The 18,464-nt window shown below is 39.6% G+C and overlaps 1 protein-coding gene across 5 annotated transcripts in view; it reads right to left on the bottom strand.

Annotated features, from left to right (window-relative positions):
* The window catches only part of LOC136842650 (longitudinals lacking protein, isoforms H/M/V-like), a 45,658-nt gene extending 33,150 nt beyond the window's left edge, over positions 1-12,508 (bottom strand). For 3 of the 5 annotated variants that reach the window (XM_067110274.1, XM_067110271.1, XM_067110276.1), the window contains exons 1-2: positions 12,420-12,508; positions 9,148-9,297 (exon numbers count right to left, since the gene is read on the bottom strand). In XM_067110274.1, coding sequence (XP_066966375.1) covers positions 9,148-9,228 — 81 coding nt within the window. In that variant the 5' untranslated portion in view covers positions 9,229-9,297; positions 12,420-12,508. Of the gene's footprint in view, positions 1-9,147; positions 9,298-12,405 lie in introns of all 5 variants that reach the window. The other 2 variants (XM_067110275.1, XM_067110273.1) reach the window with 2 other exon arrangements.
* Between the last annotated feature and the right edge of the window lie 5,956 nt (positions 12,509-18,464).

Raw genomic sequence — 18,464 nt, 5'->3', positions numbered from 1 at the left:
TTTCTTAATAGGAACAAATCCCACCTTACATCCAGCAGACTTTTTCTGAGGCTGGGACTTTGCTGGGCTACTCTTTGGGGACAGCTGTCTTCCCAACAGCATTCAAACCAGAATAAGGAAGGATCTAAGAACATTCCTTGCACAGCCCAGCTTTTCCAGATGGCTATTGGAACAAAGTCTGGGTCTGTTACAGTTTTGATCCGTGGTAGATCTAATCCTGAGATTGTAAATGTAGGATTTAAACAGAGTCTGGCTCTCACAGGCCAGGAAAAGGCTTTGCGCTTGCCTTCATCTGAAAATGGGAAGATGCTTTGTCCGTGGACCTGGAAGGGGTCTTTGGCAAACAGGCTGATCTGACTCCATCGTTCATACAAGTGACAAAAAAAAAAAAAACAAATACATAAAGATATCTCCTTTGCAAGTTGGGTTGGCCATTGAGAGGACTGTCAGTTAGGGGGAAGGTGGTCACCTGCCCTGGAGCTACTGGCTCTTTCCATCTCAGAAAATTGAAACCTCCAAATGGGACCTACATTTTGTTGGTCCTAGACAATAACTGCAATGTCTTATATCAAGAGGTTAGGCTCGTGCTGAGTTCCTCTCAAGTCAGTAATTGCTAACACACTTCCACAATACGGAGGTGGACCAGTTTGCCACATGCGACAACCATCAACTTCCAATGTATGTCTCTGAACCTCGACATTCAGGCAATAGCAAGAGATGCATTCCTACAAGACTGGAACAAATGGAAGACTATGTACTTTTTTCCTTCAGTATCCCAGATTTCAAAAGCCTTAAACAATCTTCTAGCTTTCATCAGAACCACTTGCCTAGTAGCCTAAATTAGCCAAATAGTCAATGGTTCCTTATTTCATCAAAAACAGGCAAGAGAATGGATTACATTGCTGTCCGCTGTTATAACCCACATAGAAAGAGGGGGAAGTCATCTATGCATCCTCCTTTCTGGGCCATGACCTTCATGCAGAATTTTAAATCTAGTCTACCGTGAAGATTATTTGCCCAACATTGCTAAGTACCCAATGCAAAAACTATGGACTTCACCTATCCAACATACCAATCTGTATGGAAAATGAGGTTAGATTACCTCCACACAGAGGGCCCAGTTGAAATCTATTAAAAGTTTTGCATTTTTTATCTTTTGAGGGCAAGCGCCTTGCTATTTCAACAATCATGGCATACAAGGCAGCACTGGCAGAACTCTTGCCTATTGGTTTTGGAATTGATTTTAATACAGAAATTGTTAATTCCATTCTCCAGTCTTTCACACTGCAAAGGCCAGCTCCTGCCAGGTTCCTCATTACCTGGTCCTGAATAAGGTTCTTAGACTCCTGTCATCCCCTCAATTCATAAGCCCAATACAACTACAAGTCATATGCTGCTAAAAGCAGTTTTCTTGACTGCTTTGGCATCAGGAGCTAGGATTAGCGTACTGGGCTCTCTTAGACAAGGGCAACATTTCACCACTCATACACCTAGTTGTCATTTACTGTTGTCTCCTCGCCTATAATTCCTGGCCAAGAATGAGGACCTTTTTAAAGGGAAAATCCCTTTGGAAGCATAGGCGCTAGCAGACAGCGACGTCTTCTTGTTTGACTTATCCAAACGAGTCCAAAGTACTGATCCCAAAGTCAAATTCGGGAGAGAAGTTCCAAATCCTATCAATAAAGTATCCATCCAGGAGAAAATGCGTTGAAAACAGTCCAAATCGTGATCTGATGTCCAAATTCTTAAATGGGGGTCGGGCTAAATGACCAAAAGTTCGCCTGATGTGGGACACACCCACACAGCATGGCGAACAAAAAACAATTGGGGATCTGGGCCTCACTCGGCCGGGACTTGTAGCAGTGTTGCCAACGGTACTTCAGGTAACTCATTTGACAAGATTTTCCTGTAAGCGTTGGTAACGCTGACAGTTTATTACCCACTTAGTGGGTAAAAGCTATGGGGATGTAGTTCGGGCTGGTAGGTGACCAGGCTAATTCAGGTGTTCAGGGAGTGTATTGCAATAGCAGTTTTTTTGACTGCTTTGGCATCAGGAGCTAGGATTAACGTACTGGCCTCTCTTAGACAAGGGCAACATTTCACCACTCATACACCTAGTTGTCATTTACTGTTGTCTCCTCGCCTATAATTCTTGGCCAAGAATGAGGACCTTTTTAAAGGGAAAATCCCTTTTCTGATAAAGGACCTAAGTATTTCATTTATAATATTATGCCTGGATAAGCACTTAAGGTTTACCTAGATGTCACCGGACATATGACATTTTTATAATAAGAGAGACAGGTTACGTCTGAAAGCCAAAGACGTTGTCACGGCTCTTATTTCATGAGCCTTTACTTTACATAAGGGCAGTAAATCATCTTGAACTCCCGAATGTGCTTCCGAAATCACGGGTCTTAAAAAGAATGATAATGCATTCTTGGACAAAGGACGGCTGGGGTCTTTCACAGAACACCAAAGATTCGAGGCCAAACCTCTACGGTTTTTGGTTCTTTCACTGTATACTCCCAAGGCTCTTACAGGGCAGAGGACTTTCTCTTAATCGGATGGACCTAGTACTTCTGACAGGATCTTGATTGAAAAGGAGTGAGGCCAAGGGTTAGCCGGGTCCTCATTCTTGGCCAAAAAATCCAAAATTAGTGAGTATACAGCATTGCCTTATGAGAAACCTATCCTTTTATCGATGGCTTGGTAGACTGCAGAAGATGATTGTCGCCTACACTTAGCAATAGCCTCTGCAGCCTTCCTTGAAAATCCTTTCGCTCTGACAAACTCCCTGACAGTCTGAAGCCTGTCAGTGCGAGAGTGGATAACCCTTGATGGAATCAGAGGAAGTGTGGCTGTTTGAGAAGATTTCTCTCCGGAAGAAGTAGCCTTGGGAAGTCCGTCAAAAGGCTCAGCAGATCGGGGAACCACTAAGGTCACTGACACATTGTTGTGTGCACTGAACTTTTTTAACACTTCCCTCACCATGCTGAAGGGAGGGAAGGCGTAAGGGTCGAGGTTCGACCAGTCCTGCAGCATGGCACCCGTCGCCCATGCTTGCTGGTCTGGAGCTGGGAAACAATACAATGGAGGATGATGGTTCCTTTATGTCGCAAACAGGTCTATCAACAGCTTTCCCCACAGCTTCCACAGGTCGGTGCACACCTATGGATTGAGTGTCCGTTCCGCCAGCAGAACCTGTTTGCCACGACTTAATTCATCCACAAGGATGTTCATCCTGCCCTGAATGAAGCGGGTCACTAATTGGGTCTTGTTGCTCCTTGCCCATAGAAGAAAATTCTTTGTCACTTTGTAGAGCGTAAAAGAATGGGTCCCTCCTTGATTCTTGATATAAGCCAGGGTGGTCATGCTATCCGAATGAACTACTACTGTCTTGCTGAAGGTTTGCATTGCAATGTGTTGAAGTACTAGATGAATCACTTTTAATTCCTTTATACTGATGTGGAGGCTTCTTTCGGTAGGTGACCATGTTCCTGAAACCTCTATATTGTTGGGAAGGGCTCCCCAACCCAGATCCGAAGTGTCTGAGTATAATGTTAGGTCAGGGTTCGTTGGAGCCAGAGACCTTCCTGTTGTAAATCTGTCTTCCACTAGCCACCACTGGAGGTCCTCTTTTATCTGGGGAGTGATGCTGAAAACGAACGAATCCAGGAAGGACTTCCTTTCCCAATTGGCCTTGAGGTAAAATTGCAGTACTCTTGTGTGTAGCCTGCCTAATGGATTGAACTTCTCTATGGAAGAGAGAGTTCCCAGAAGACTCATCCATGTGTTGGCTGAACAGGAGGGGCGAGTTACGAAGTCCTGGACTTTCCTGCGGCAATTTAGGATCCTCTGTTGGGATGGAAAAGCCCGAAATTTCAGAGAGCCTATCACTATCCCCAAATATAGAATAGACTGAGTTGGGACTAGCTGACTTTTCTAAGTTTATTAAAAGACCTAAATCTTGAGCGAGATGAAGAATTTTCTGCAGGTCCTCCGTACACTGAGATCTCGAGGGGGAGCGTAGGAGCCAATTGTCTAGGTACAGAGAGATGTTTATCCCCATACGGTGCAGCCATTTCGCTAGGGGAGTGAGTCCCCAGGTAAAAACTTGAATGGCCGTGGAGAGTCCGAAGCAAAGTGCCCGAAACTGGAAGACTTTTTCCTGGAACACGAATCTCAGATACTTCCTGGAGTCCGGGTGAACTGGAAGGTGGAAGTAAGCATCTTGCATGTCGATCGTAACCATCCAGTCTCCCTGATGGATGGTCGACAACACCGTCTGACTCATCTCCATTTTGAACTTCGTTGTTTGAATGAAGAGGTTCAGAGCACTGACGTCCAGGACAGGTCTCCATCCTCCGCCTTCCCGACTTCCCTCTTCTCCGCTAACCAGGCATCCATGCGGCTGAAAGCTTTCTTCGACAATGAAGAAAAAACCATACATGGAAGTCTGGAAGTACTTGGTGGCTGTCGCATCAAGAAGGCCGAACTCGGCGATAAAGGAACAGCTGGAGAGAAGAACGACGGGTGACAGACCAGGAAAAACCTGAGCAGTGCCAAGTAATTTGATGCAGGTTGCTCCTCTTCTACAGGTTCCTCGATGGTCAAAGCGGGTGATCCTGGGGGGTTCCACGGTCTCTTGCATTACCGAAGTTGGCTTTTGAAGAAGGCTCAACATTTATCAAGCCAAAGTTGAAGCGGCACCAACGAAGGATCTTGAGCAACAGACGGAAAATCTCTTGAAGCATCAGATACTGGAAATTCTCCTTGTGGGGTCATGAAGACATTAGAAATAGGGTGGACTTCAAGAGAGGCACCCACAGCGACTGGATGCACGGACGTCGGGCACCCACTCGCTGTCGAAGCAGACACTGACTCCTTGGAAGCGGCTGCATTCTTCGCGGACACTTGGTGCCCCAAGGATAGGTGCTTGGCACCTGGGAGCTCTGCGATCTGACGTTCAAACTCTGAGTGATTATACGCAGGCTCTTCTAACTCGGAATCTGGGCGCCCATGAACTGGAAAGGCGGAAACTGCGTGCTCATGCGATGGGCACTCGGACAAAGTGCACTCACATGATGGGCGCTCGGACACTGGGTGCTCAACAGATGATAGCTCAGGCACCGAACAATCTTCGAGTTGGCGCTTACACACACCACTATCGTACACTGAGCACTCATACACTTGGCGCCCAAAAGTTGGAATGGCACACACTCTTTTTGGATCGGAATGCACTTTCGCACCTGAATAGGAGCGAGAATCTCTCGCTGGCGACTCCCAAAAACTACAAGAAGGAAGAGGGCTACGTTCTCTCTCTACATCTCGCTTATGAGACGGGGGCAAATCTGATCCAAGGAAGCGCCCAGCCTTTTCAATGGCCTAGAAACTTTTGCAAAATGGTCATTGCGTTTCTTTGATGCAAGAGAATCTGAATCACTTGAAGATAGGGCATGTATATCCATTCAAACACCTTTCTAATGGCGTTCTTCCGCAGCCTGGGACTGGCAGACAACGGGCTCGGATGAGGCAACAACTGCTCATGGGCAAACCCCGCCGACCTCCCTTGGACTGCCAGTTTGCTTCCTCCCAAGTGGGCAAGGGGAGTTTATCAGGGACCTTGGTCTAGGAGCATCGGTGGGACGAACAGCCGGCCCCTCCACTGACACTTCACTCGACACTACACTATTAAATTTGTCCATCAGGACCTTCACAGAGTTCCCAATCTGGGAAACAGTATTCTCAAGTAAATTAAATTTTTTATCTACCCGTGCTTCTAAGCTGGCAATGGCATTGGATTCAACAGAATGAGAGCTAGGTAATGGAGTGACAGGAAAAGCTGGAGGACTGAAAATGAGAGAAAAAGCTGTCACAGGTGTTGAAGGGATAGGCGTAACATCAATATCAACTCCTGGAGAATGACCTGTACTAGCAGAAGTCTTAGCTTCGGCCCTAGCTGCAGCTTTTCTAATTCGGTCACACTGTAATTTGTCTAAGTGTGTCTGTAAAGTCTTCCATTTACCCTTCTCCCAGTTCTTACATTCATCACAATTTAATTCCGGAGAACAAATTTGTTCCCTAAAAGTACAACAAATGGTATGTGAGTCATATTTTGCAGACGTGAGTCTAGTTTTGCAGCCTTTGCTGGAATACCTAATGCTAGACAAACTAGACTCAGACATAATGGGTCAAAATTCCAATTGGACAAGTTACAATCGAAGAAATAATCCACATTCTGGCTAAGCTAAATAGCTGCGCTACCAAAAGCAAAGAGTACTTCACCAAAGACAATCTCTGACCATCCTGCAAAAATGAATCAAGAGCTGCTAATAACTGGTGTTCAGTCATTAGCTGGCAAAACGAGTTGAGCTCTTTAGCTACATTGTACCTATTCTTCCCCGAAAGTGGGCGGGTCAGTATACCTACACCTAAAACAAAAGAGCCCTACTACGAATTTTGAATTTTGAGCTGCTGCATAAAGTAGACTATAGCTATGTAATTACTTGGTAAGTTACTTATATAAAAATCTCAGATAGTTCTATTTTTTCTAAGCCTTAGAGACTATAGCTATGTAATTACTTGGTAAGTTACTTATATAAAAATCCCAGATAGATCTATTTTTTCTATGCCTTAGCACAAACAAATCACTCTCTCTACATGGACTAAGAATTATTTTAGTAGCCCTCATTAAAAAGCAGACCCTCACTTCTTTCCTAAGTTGCATGGCAACCATAAGATGAGTACATCGTTAACTTTCTTGGGAAATCTTTCCTTCGCAGAAGTCTTAGAGTGTATGGAGCGGTTACTAGAGGCAGTATTCCTCAACCGGTGAAGGCACAATAATCCAGCAGCCAGACCCAACATAATTAGGTAAGGCACTGTAGAAAAACAATGGATAATAATTTTATAGGTTCGTGTGTCTCCTGTTCTTTCTTGCCAGACCCTAAGGGGTATCCAGAATAAAGAAAATGTTGATAACCTGTGACTTTACCTTGACAAAAGAATTCCTGAAACACTATTGCAACGAGAGTGGTGGTCCTGCTGAGATAATGCTGGGGAAATCCGCAATAATCCTGCCACAAGACCCGACATAATTAGGTAAGTCACCTTCGAACCACAAAGAATAACACATATATTGGTTTGTGTGTTGCTTCTTTATTGCCAAACCCTACGGGTAACAGAAATCAAGAAAATGGTTAATAACCTGTGACTATACCTCAGACCAAAAATTAATCTGGGTTGTTGGGATTTACTTATTAGGAGCTAAGCTATTTCATTAGCTGTCAATTTCTTTTGTAAGCTCCTTTGAGGATGAACAGCAGCTACGCTATCAAAAAAAGGTTTGGACACAGGAAAAACCTATTTTTGGTAGTCGCTTGAGTCCTCCAACCCACCCACTTTCCCTAACAAAAAGGCATGGGACAGGGGTGAACATTTACCTTGCATGGACATGGAGTGTAAAGAAAATGGTCACCAACTTATGTTGTTGTCACATTGTGGGTGAGACGTAGGGAAAGCCAAGGTAGTTCATGGAGGACAGGAGATAGCACCCTCCTGTCCTGAATCCTTTGTATTCTATCACTGTGCCATAATGTACTGTTCTGGCCAAGACCAACTATAAGAAAATTCTTTGTAATCAGTTGGTCTGTCTTATGGAGCCCTGGGGGCCATGAGAGTGTAACTCCTACGTCAAAGCCTGTTTTATAGGGAATTTTTTAGAAAAGGGACATAACCATTACTCTAAAGGCAAACTTTTACCATTTAAGCATATTAAACTTTTTTTTAATATACTTTCCAGTAACATACATGGTTCAAAGAGTAATAAATTTAATATTTTTGGAATGGCAACTTATCATACCTTGGCATTGTTTAAACAGAAACTGGATAACTTTTTCCTGCAATCTATCATAAATTTTTTTTAAAGTAACAAAAATTAGTTTTGTTATGGGTAACTTTTACTTATGATATTTATCTTTTTTATTTTTGGGCATTTTTAAACATTTAATGATAAAGTTCAACTTTTTAGCTTTAAAATGATGCCAAATTCATTAATGTAACATTAAATATTAGTTTACAATCAGAACTTATTTCATTTAAAAATTATTGGATAAAGTGTAGGAGGTGGTCATAGCAGAGATGAACTGATTCATTTCCTATTACGTACCTGTATACTTAAAATCCTTGTATTTTTTGTTTCCAAACAGTCTCAATAAGTTCTTAATCACTTAAATTCTTGAACAAATCAGTTTTAGTTTAATAGTTTTTTCATTATTATACGCTTTAGAAATATAACATGGGATACTGATAGAACTGTATATCTGTCAAACAGATCATCATTATTTTTACTAGGGCTGAATCTCATCATCCATACCATACACTTTCCATGTACTGTAATCAGATGTTCAGCCATGCCCATTCCTCTTTTGTGGGGACAGACATTACTGAGTTATAAGATTTTGAAGTTATTGATTACAGTACTGGTCATTCTGTGAATGCGTAGATGCTGAAATAAAAATTAGCCAGTGGTTTTGGATACCAAGGGAGCTGCCTGTGCTTAAGATTTCTGGGGTTTAGCTGTATCATTAACACAAAGTTGTTTAGCAGATTTAACCTTAACCCTTTTAGGATTTGGGGGGTTCAAAATATGCCTGCTCCAGAACACTCACCCTTCGCTGACTAAGCAAAAATGCTTATTAAAGGCAGTCCCCGGTTATCAGCGGGGATTCTGTTCTGACGGCATTATGATAGGCAAAATTAATCGATAACCGAAAATCAGTGATTTTCGGCACTTATTGGAGCTGATAACCAGGTATTGGCACCGATAACCAGATATAGATGTTTCTGTTAGGTATGTATCAGCGCCAATACCCAATTATCAGCACCAACAAGCAGAAATCAGCGATTTTCAGCATCGAAAATTGCCAATTTTCATCGCTAGTTAAGCCCCGTAAAACCTGTCGCCAATAACCAGGGACTGCCTGTAATAATCTTTTTCATAGCTCTGTGTAAAAAAAGCAAATATGCAATAGCACTCACACCACAGCCTGCATCCCTGAATCCACATCTTAAAATCAATAAGATGCAAATACAAATCTTTAAAGATAAATTTCCATGCACATAAAGATCTTTAACTCAAAAACATACCTTGCGATGGAGTGACGACAGAACATGGAAAAATGTTGAACGATGGTTATTCCATCGAAGAGACAAGACTCCCTCCTCCATCAGATAAATATGCTTACCAAGAATTGATGACTCTCTGAGATAGCCTACTTCAATACTGGTAGCAAAATTCTGAAAAACAAACAGAACCATACCATAAAGAAACAAAGGCACAGTAAACTACACTAGGATTTTACCACCAAAGTCTTCGTAGTATCATAATTTTTTTTATGCTTTATTGTACAGTAAGTACAGTATACATGTATATGGCTAGCTTAGTAAATGCAAGGTTAGCCTAATTTAAAAGGAGAGATTGCCTTTCCAAGAAAGTGTGAAACACAGCAACAAGAAGGAATGGAAGCAATCGCACTAGATGGGAATAGACAAAAATAGCAAGCTAGCCTACCATATTAACCTCACCTACCCCACCCTTACCTTGCATAGCCTAGTTAGGGCCTCCATCATGAAAATCAAGCTCAATACTGTACTTTATTCTACTGAAAGAAATACACAATGGAGAAAAATGGAGTTTTCTGGTTTTTAAACTACAAGTCTTTGATGCAACAAAACAGAGTGAAACTGACGTGCCCTACAGAAAAAGAACCCTCCATTCCATCAAAACAATATATATAACCTTTACATTATGTATGCAGTACCTGTACTTTCGATTTCTGACTATCAACAGCATGCATCAGGGCCTGTAGAAGTGGTTTTAGAATGTTTTCCTGTATTAATGGCATAATTTTTACATAACATTATGGGGTTCTAAGGGGAATGAATTTCCAACCCCAGTCATATTTACAATGCCAATTTTGCTCCATAATAACTATCATTAATTCCTAAATTTTGCATTTTTATGTTACTTTGGCATTTATTGATAAATATAAGTACAGTATATATATGTTATTTACAACCTATAACCAGACAGTATAAATAGCATGGTTATCAAGAATTTACAGACAATTCTAAAACATACATCTTTCAAACAAATGTTATTGCTAAATATAGTTGCTGAAAAATTGGTAGGATGCTGAAATCATGATACCTTATGTCTTTATATTATTAACGCGTGTTCAAGTTGTATTCAGTCTAGTGTGATTCCCTCTCTGTTTTTATAATTACATTTACTAGTAACAATAACAAATACTTCTAGTAAGTTTGTGTGACTCAACCTTGATATGATTACATTAAGTGGCACTAGTTTTGTTAAATATTTCGCTTGTTTAGTCATGGTCGCACCCTCCTGAGTAGCCTAATCATCTTCCTGCTTGATCATGCAGTGTCTTTTAAAAATTACTCCTTTTGAAAAATGGTGTCTATGTCAGTAGTGTCTGAACTGTGGAAAAGAATGAGTGTTCTGGAAAAATAAATGTCCAAGGACTTGAAAATATACATATTTTTACTCAAAACACAAATTACTTGGGAAGTAAGCAGTTTTAAATGTTCACATTTGTTGAATATGTTTGGTTAAGCAATTATGAACCCCTTGTTAACTAATAATTGGGGGACCACAGGTAGGTTAGGTATGTGGATGTGTGAGGAAGAGGGAGGATGGGTTGGGGGGGCAAGAATTGCTATTTCATTTTAAGGATTGCAACAAAAAGGATGGCTAGAAACCGAGTTACAATACACAGGTAAATGTTTATCAACCTTCCAGTCAACCACGAGTCAGGGGAGATGTGGCCCCCAAAGTTAATTTAGAAAAAGCTAGAGTAGAATGCATCCCTACATTTCACTCTACGATTACAGTGCCCTATGACTGGTTAGGTTAGGTTGGTCCTTTGCCCCTAGTCAGGTTGCAGTACCTTAGGTTTGGTTAAGGAAGGTCAGGTTAGGTTAGGGTGGATAACCTTATATTCCATAAGCTTTTATCTTTGGACTTCTGCCACGGTCCCATTTTACCTCATGATGTAGCCTTTCACCTTTTCATACTTCACGTTGGCTGAACTTTTTATACCAAAATAACCAATATTGGAAGATCTTCAGTTGGCAGATAGGTCAAAATAGTAGTCTTCAGCTTTATAAATATCCTACATATAAATGGATTCATTTTGCATTTACACTAGTCTACAATTGCCACAGGTAGCTATTTCACACATCAACTGACCCCTATTATCACACTTTATTGCTCCCATATCCCAGTGAGGTAAAGATTAGCCCATTCCAGGTCAAACTGAACATGGCCTACAATCAGATAGGCTATAAACTGTAGAAATGGGCTATAATAGTGTAAGCTAAGCTAAGACTATGTTAGATTACAGTATTTCTAAGCAACAGCTCTGTGGAGACTATTACCTTGGAAATTTATTTTTCCTATAATTTTAGTCTTGCCGATGAAGGAGGTGGTGTTGCTTATTGTCAGTCAATTATTATTAACCTCATATCTACCCAACATGGTTGGGGACCCTTTGGGAATATAGGGTTTTGGAAACATTGGGGGACAGACCGGACTGCCATGTTGTTGTTATGGAATAGTTCCGCGCATGCGCAAATCATCAGGGAGCCATATGTTTAAGAAGGGGCTTGCTAAGGAAACCTATTATAAAAGGAACTATACTAACCTAAAGTACCCTAACCTAACCTAATCAAGTAGGCCGTGTTGCTTAGTCGGGGGACTCCGGCCTCTGGACCGCCTGGTGAAGGAAACTCCACTTTTTACCAAAAGCTCCCTTGTAACACTGCACATGTGCGATAGCATTTCAGGATGGTCAGTGTACAACTTCTGGGGTTAATTACAAGTTAATTACAGTCGACCGATAAAAAATAACAATAAATTCTTGATAAGCAACCACAACACTGTAGGAAAAATCAATTTCCAAAGTAATACCCCATGCGAAGATATTGCTTGGTTTTATCTAGGTTACAACCAAATACTTCTCATGTCACACGCCATGCTTCTGAATGACATAGTCTAACCTAATGTCGTTCCTTGTTTAGGTTGGGGTAAGCTACGACAAGTCTAAAATTATTACAGTGCCTCAAAACCTTAGATGGCCATTAAAACTGGCCACCACAGACTATAGTATCAGCATACATACCGCTGGCTAGTCCCAAATTAAAACTACGCAAGGCTTTTGCTAAACTACATATGTGCTTAAGCTTAACCTATGCAGTGACAACTGTCAATGAAGGAACCTATGCATCCTAACAAGCCTTCAATAAATAGGTAACTATAAAAGTCTAACTGATATCCACCAATTCTCCTGTTACATGAAAGAAAAAGCAATGGACAACTATAACCTTGTTTCACATACTCTGATGTAGAAGAGCAGAGCAAGTGCGTTATCTGCAATTGTTTACATTACACGACAGTGTAATGTTTGGGATAAATGTGAAATAAATACCTAGATTGCGCTCCCACGTAATTTTTAGATTTTCCAAAAAGATAGAATGAAACACCTGTTCGCTTTCTTAAGTGTTAATATATAACATATAAATTCAAGTATTGTGGTAACTTCTGTCTTGTTTGCTTTCCTAAAGAAAAATTATAAGCATGAATTGGCCTTGTCTCTCGCTCTCTGATTTGTAACGCCAGAAAAATTCCAAGAATTAAATGAAATCTCTTTCCTTCTCTCGCTTTTGGTTCCTTTAGAACTCCACAAGAAATCACATGCACGTCAGTAAGCTATTTTTCCCGATATGGGGATGACACCGGGAAAAAAATGCCAATTTACTGCTACTGCAAACAAGAAAAAAACGCAATCACAGTTACTGCTACATGCACAATTAAACTGCTGAATCCGAGAAAAAACACCTGTGCAGAGGACTTCCATAACTAAAGACATTTCAAAGTCCTACATAGCAGGCTCGCCACTACTGGATCCACAGCCACTCTGTTCCCACATTTCTGTACTCAGTCAAACCAACACTTTTTAAGTTTCAGCTCTCCTCCCAAGACTTTCGAAGTACATATCCTTTTACAAGTATATTCTCTTCCGTTTTCTCCACATGATCAAACCACCACATTACAGTGATCCATTTTGTTTTTACTTTATCATCATATTGATTCATTCTGGATGTGCTCCTAAGGTTTCTAACAACCTCATTTTTTCGTGGCCTTCCTATCCAAGGTCTAGACCTTGTTCCTATCATCTTATTTTACCACACCACTGCAGCCCTTCTTAGAACATCATTACTTTACTTACAGTTCATCTCAGCAGCTGCCTGCGTTTTTCTTTCATTCACATCCAACATCTACACGACACTTCCATATGGGAGAGTTGTCCCAACTTTCCTGTCTAACATTCCAATTGTTGCTTAACTAACAGATATGCTTCTTCTTTGTCATAACTTTTGCTCCATCTTCCTGGCTCCAGTTTAGCATGTAACCATACTCTTGTCCACATTTACTCTCAGCTCTTGCAAACACTTTTAAACCCTTTCAACAGTCTTTGTAGTTTCCCTTCACTATCCCCAATCAGTACTGTATCATCTATGAACATCTGCCATTCCACACTCCAATCATGAACCATCTTTGCATCCTACAATCTTGCACTTACATCTAATGCTTTTTCTGACTTCTAGCATAGTCACTTCCATATAGATATCAAACAGTCGGGGAGGCATAACACATCCCCTGTCTTAGCCTGCCTTGGTTTTTACACTAAACCAACCTTGTTCACGATTACAAACCTCACATGCTTTCTCTCACCTTCTTGACTACCCACCAATCCTCATATATATATATATATATATATATATATATATATATATATATATATATATATATATATATATATATATATATATACACAGTGGACCCAACTTATTCCCAGTTCCGTATTTGTGGCTTCACTTATTCGCAGATTTCTCTATGGAACATATATACACATTATTCATGGAAAGTTCGCCTATTCGCGTTATTTTTCATAGAGAAATATTCACAAATTCATGTATTTTCATATCATTTTCGTGACTAAATGCACTTTTTGTGATAAAACCATTAAAATATTCAGGTATAAGCATTTTTAGGCAGTTATAAGTGTTTTTAGAGGGAGTCAAATATTCGCAGAATTAGCTATTTGCGGGGGCTAGTAATATGCATCGCCCACAAATACCACGGGTCAACTGTATATGTATGTATATATATATATATATAATATATATATATAATATATATATATATATATATATATATATATATATATATATATATATATATATATATATATATATAATGATTATAATCACTTTTGTACGTGATTCATTTACCACACATTACCACTGGTTTTGACTTTAATTCCAAGCCACTGATGAGGGGCTGGTATATAGTTCTAGAAGTTGCAAATATATATACTACAGAGACAGTACTGACAAACATACATATACTGTATGTATATAAATCGAGCCAGACAGGGCTAAATGCTCTAGTCATACTTTAACAAATGAATCATGGATGAATCCCTGGGAGGAGAGAGAGAGAGAGAGAGAGAGAGAGAGAGAGAGAGAGAGAGAGAGAGAGAGAGAGAGAGAGAGAGAGAGAGAACTACATAAAAGCATCAGCTGCCGCTTTCTCATAGCTGAAATGTCACGTTCGTTATGTGCAAATAACTGAGTTATGGGATGTCGAAGACTTTCTAGACTGTTCATTTCCTCTCTGATATGTCCAATTACTCTGGAAGACATTGAATTAGACGCACATTTATTGGGCAAATGTGTAATTAATTTTACATATAGCTAATTGATTTTCATAAATATGTTTTATTAGTTACAAAAGCCAAGGAAATTCATTTCCAATATTCCAAGATATTCAGATATGTATTTCTGGAACAAGTACATTCTTATGAGAGGTAATCCATCAATAGCCATCCTTTGAAATGAATAATCAGTCAAACAGCGAAGTGAGTAGCCATGCATGTCCTGTGCAAAATTCCTTTGAACTATCACAGTTTGTGACTTGTAAAGAAATTCTGAAATGTCTGACACCGGGTGTTCTGCTCAGGAAGTTTACTCTGATCTTGCAGCCTCTAACATTTATTCTGGGGTTCTGTATGTTCAGAATTTTAATGTCTTCCTTTGGCTACAGAAATAGTGTATTTTATAAACCACATCTGGTAGAGTAGGGTTATTGTTCGTCATCATTGGCCTTGAGCCGTGAATATGCTGTACACAAAGTTAAGAAACAGGAAATGTAGGTTGCTTCAGTTACTGTCTGAAGGAGCTATGATAAGCAAAGTGAAAAAGAATCGAGAAATTAAAGGATTAACGTGATATTTGTAAGGATTTTACTTTTCATTCTATCCATTCTCTTCAAAATAGAACTAAGAACGCACACACAAAACAAACTGATTAGATATTTGGCATTCTTTACATAAAAATATCGACACGTGGTGAAAATTTCATGAATTCATAATGAATATTGTTGGATGGATGGATGTATGATATTTAGGGCAAAAGGATCAAGCCCATTTGAACAATATCGGCCAAACTCAGCCTGCAACTTGACTCTCCTATGATGGACTTCTTGTGAATGTTTTACTGTCATCCCCGACTAATAACAAATTGAACGCAGTGATGGAAGAAGGGTGGTGTGATGTGAATTAGTAGTTGGATGATAAAGGAAGTAAGACTGCTATCAATACTGATAAGAGAATCCTTCGCTTCGGTAGTGATTTTGCCACCTACAAACTTATCCTTCACTTCTATGGTGATTCCGTTACCTAGTCTTGTAAAGCCGAGAGAGAACCGATATTGCCATTCAATTAAAATGGAAATCTTTCACCCTATAATGAGACAGATAAATAAATAGATAAAAGGTAATTTTGCTTTCATGCTCCGAGGTAAATGGCACCAATTAATCCTTTGTATCTGGAATATTTTAATCAAACTTTTTTCATGTGGTAACCGGGAGTAACATTTCCTTCACGATCATTTGGCAAATATGATTTCATTTTTGTTTACAGCAGATCCTTTGACTCAAGCTTTCATACAGTTAAAGAAGGACAGGGTCCCGGTATACTTACAGAGATTTTTCTTCTTTTTCAGATATATTACTACAATCATTACAGTTCCAACTGGAATAACAACTCTTTATTTGGATGAGAAAAACAGGAAAGCCTCTACGCAGGACAGTTGATTAAATTAACCTAAAACTAAAACAGCACGACCTAGTAAATGTCTTGAATTCAGTTTTATTTCCGTCGGCTCTCATCGAATTGTCTTCAGCACACAAATGATTATCTAAGTCTTCATTATTAGATAAAACCTAGAGTGAAATGGTCGCAGCACATACATACAGCTTACCGACATATAATCATTATTGAAGTGGAAAAACACCTCACACAAAAATGAGAATAGATTTTCATTTATTTTGTGACACATGAAAAGCTTACTTCAGTACATGGCACCAAGTAAATATCAGATATTAATGGATGTGTAACAGACCAAATATACAATGTTTCTGAACTTTATCGTAAAATCTGAAGCCATGATGAGTAGCTGTTTTTATCGGGTTTGTACACGTGGTAAGCCTTTGGGTTTCATTTTATAAGTAGAAAAAGGTCAATCGTCAAAGACCTGGATTAACCCATACAATCTCCATCGCGTCGTTTGATCTTACCTAAATCTTACATTTAGTTTGTAAGGTTTGAATGTAAGCAAAACACCAGAACAGACTGAAACCCACCTGCTCAGTCACGACCCCTCGGGAAACGTGCAGTGTCAAATGATGACATTTCCTTCACAGTAAGACATCCTATTAACAGGAATCAGCTCATTCATAACTATGAGAACAGCTCTGGTGGTGCAAAAGGTAGCATCATTAGCTGACATGAGAGGTCATATGTCTTGACTCTTGCATGAGAACTTTCAGCGACGAGGTCTCTATTTTAAAGAATATAAATTAACCAGATTCTCTTACACAAGGAGACAAATGTTACATTTTACTTCAACTTATGAGTTCCAGTTGAGCATGAATCATTGCTTAAGAAACAATGGAGGCTGAGAACTTAACATAATACTATCACATTTTAAATTTCTACAGTCAGCTATCCAGAAACTAAATGAGATGAAGTACCTGTACAAGGATCTAAAGATGAAACTGAGAAAAGGGCAAAGCTGGAATAAGATGTCCTAGTTGAGGTTGTATCACAAGATAAGCAGGAATGGAGGTGATGTAAATGACTCGTGTTGCAACTAGGGGCAAAAGCGATGGTGCGAAAACCCTTTAGTAATGGGAAGTGAATAGGGTCTAGCCAATCAGTGGGGAACTTTGTCACACAATACTTGAATGTAGGAATGTTTATATGATAAAAATTCAGACCCATCACTATCATTGCAGAATACTTCAGGTGGCTTATTTTTCTTGAACGTCGATTAAATTATTCCGTTGTTCGATTAGTTTGAGAAGTTACACTCAGGAACCCATCTCTCATCTAAACTGAAAAATACTCCTATGGGTGCCAGCCATGCCTACGTTCAATATATTGCCCTGCCTAGTCGTGCGCAATTTCTTAGTGGATGTATGAATGGCCTTCAGGGAATGCAAAGCTAAACCTTTCCTACACCTGGTATGCTCAGCCTATTTTTTGTAGTATGCTTGTTCTTCCAGCCCACTTCCAGTTTCCTTGCACTATAAACATTACCAACGACTTGACTTAGTACTCCACTTTACTCTTCTGATGTACATATTTTGTACTACTGCTTTGCAATCCAAACTTTACATTATAATTCAAGAACATTCAACAGGTTTCCTTTAGTCATATGACATTAACAATGTTTCAACTACAAATTACCTCCTCAGCCGTAGTATTCTACCCATTATCATGAATGAAGAAATCATGAAAACTGAGAGATTAATTATAGAGAAAAGCATTAGGAATGGTTGGACAGCATGATAAATCCAGACAGCAAAACTTATTGCACAAGGATCTAAGGTGAAATGAGATCCACCTGGAGTAAGAAGTAAATGTTAGACAAAGTTGGAAGAAGGGAGGCAAACGACAAAACGTGGTGCAACCATAGGCTGAAGGGATGCATATGGTGTAAGCACCCTCTTGTGCAATTTCAAGGAACATTGCTGTAATAGTCTTGTCTTCTGCCCATTTTAGGATTTGACTTTTTAACTATTTTTCATTCTTGCAATGATTCTCTTAAATTCTCAACACAACTGGGATTTCTGTCTTTAATGATTTGCATTGAAAATGTAAAATATAACTGATCGTCTTCAACATTTTATGTACTCTTGTTCATTTCCAAGTGACATGGTTTTTAAACTGTCAAGGGGGGGTATATAATTTAATTGTTAAAAGTATATAATGATGGCAGCCAAATAATGTAACGCAATATTCCATATACTAGAT

The sequence above is a fragment of the Macrobrachium rosenbergii genome, chromosome 10 (assembly GCF_040412425.1).
Source record: "Macrobrachium rosenbergii isolate ZJJX-2024 chromosome 10, ASM4041242v1, whole genome shotgun sequence".
Classification (NCBI taxonomy): domain Eukaryota; kingdom Metazoa; phylum Arthropoda; class Malacostraca; order Decapoda; family Palaemonidae; genus Macrobrachium; species Macrobrachium rosenbergii.
Note: the sequence above shows the minus strand (reverse complement) of the source record. Positions and strands in the feature narration are given on the sequence as shown.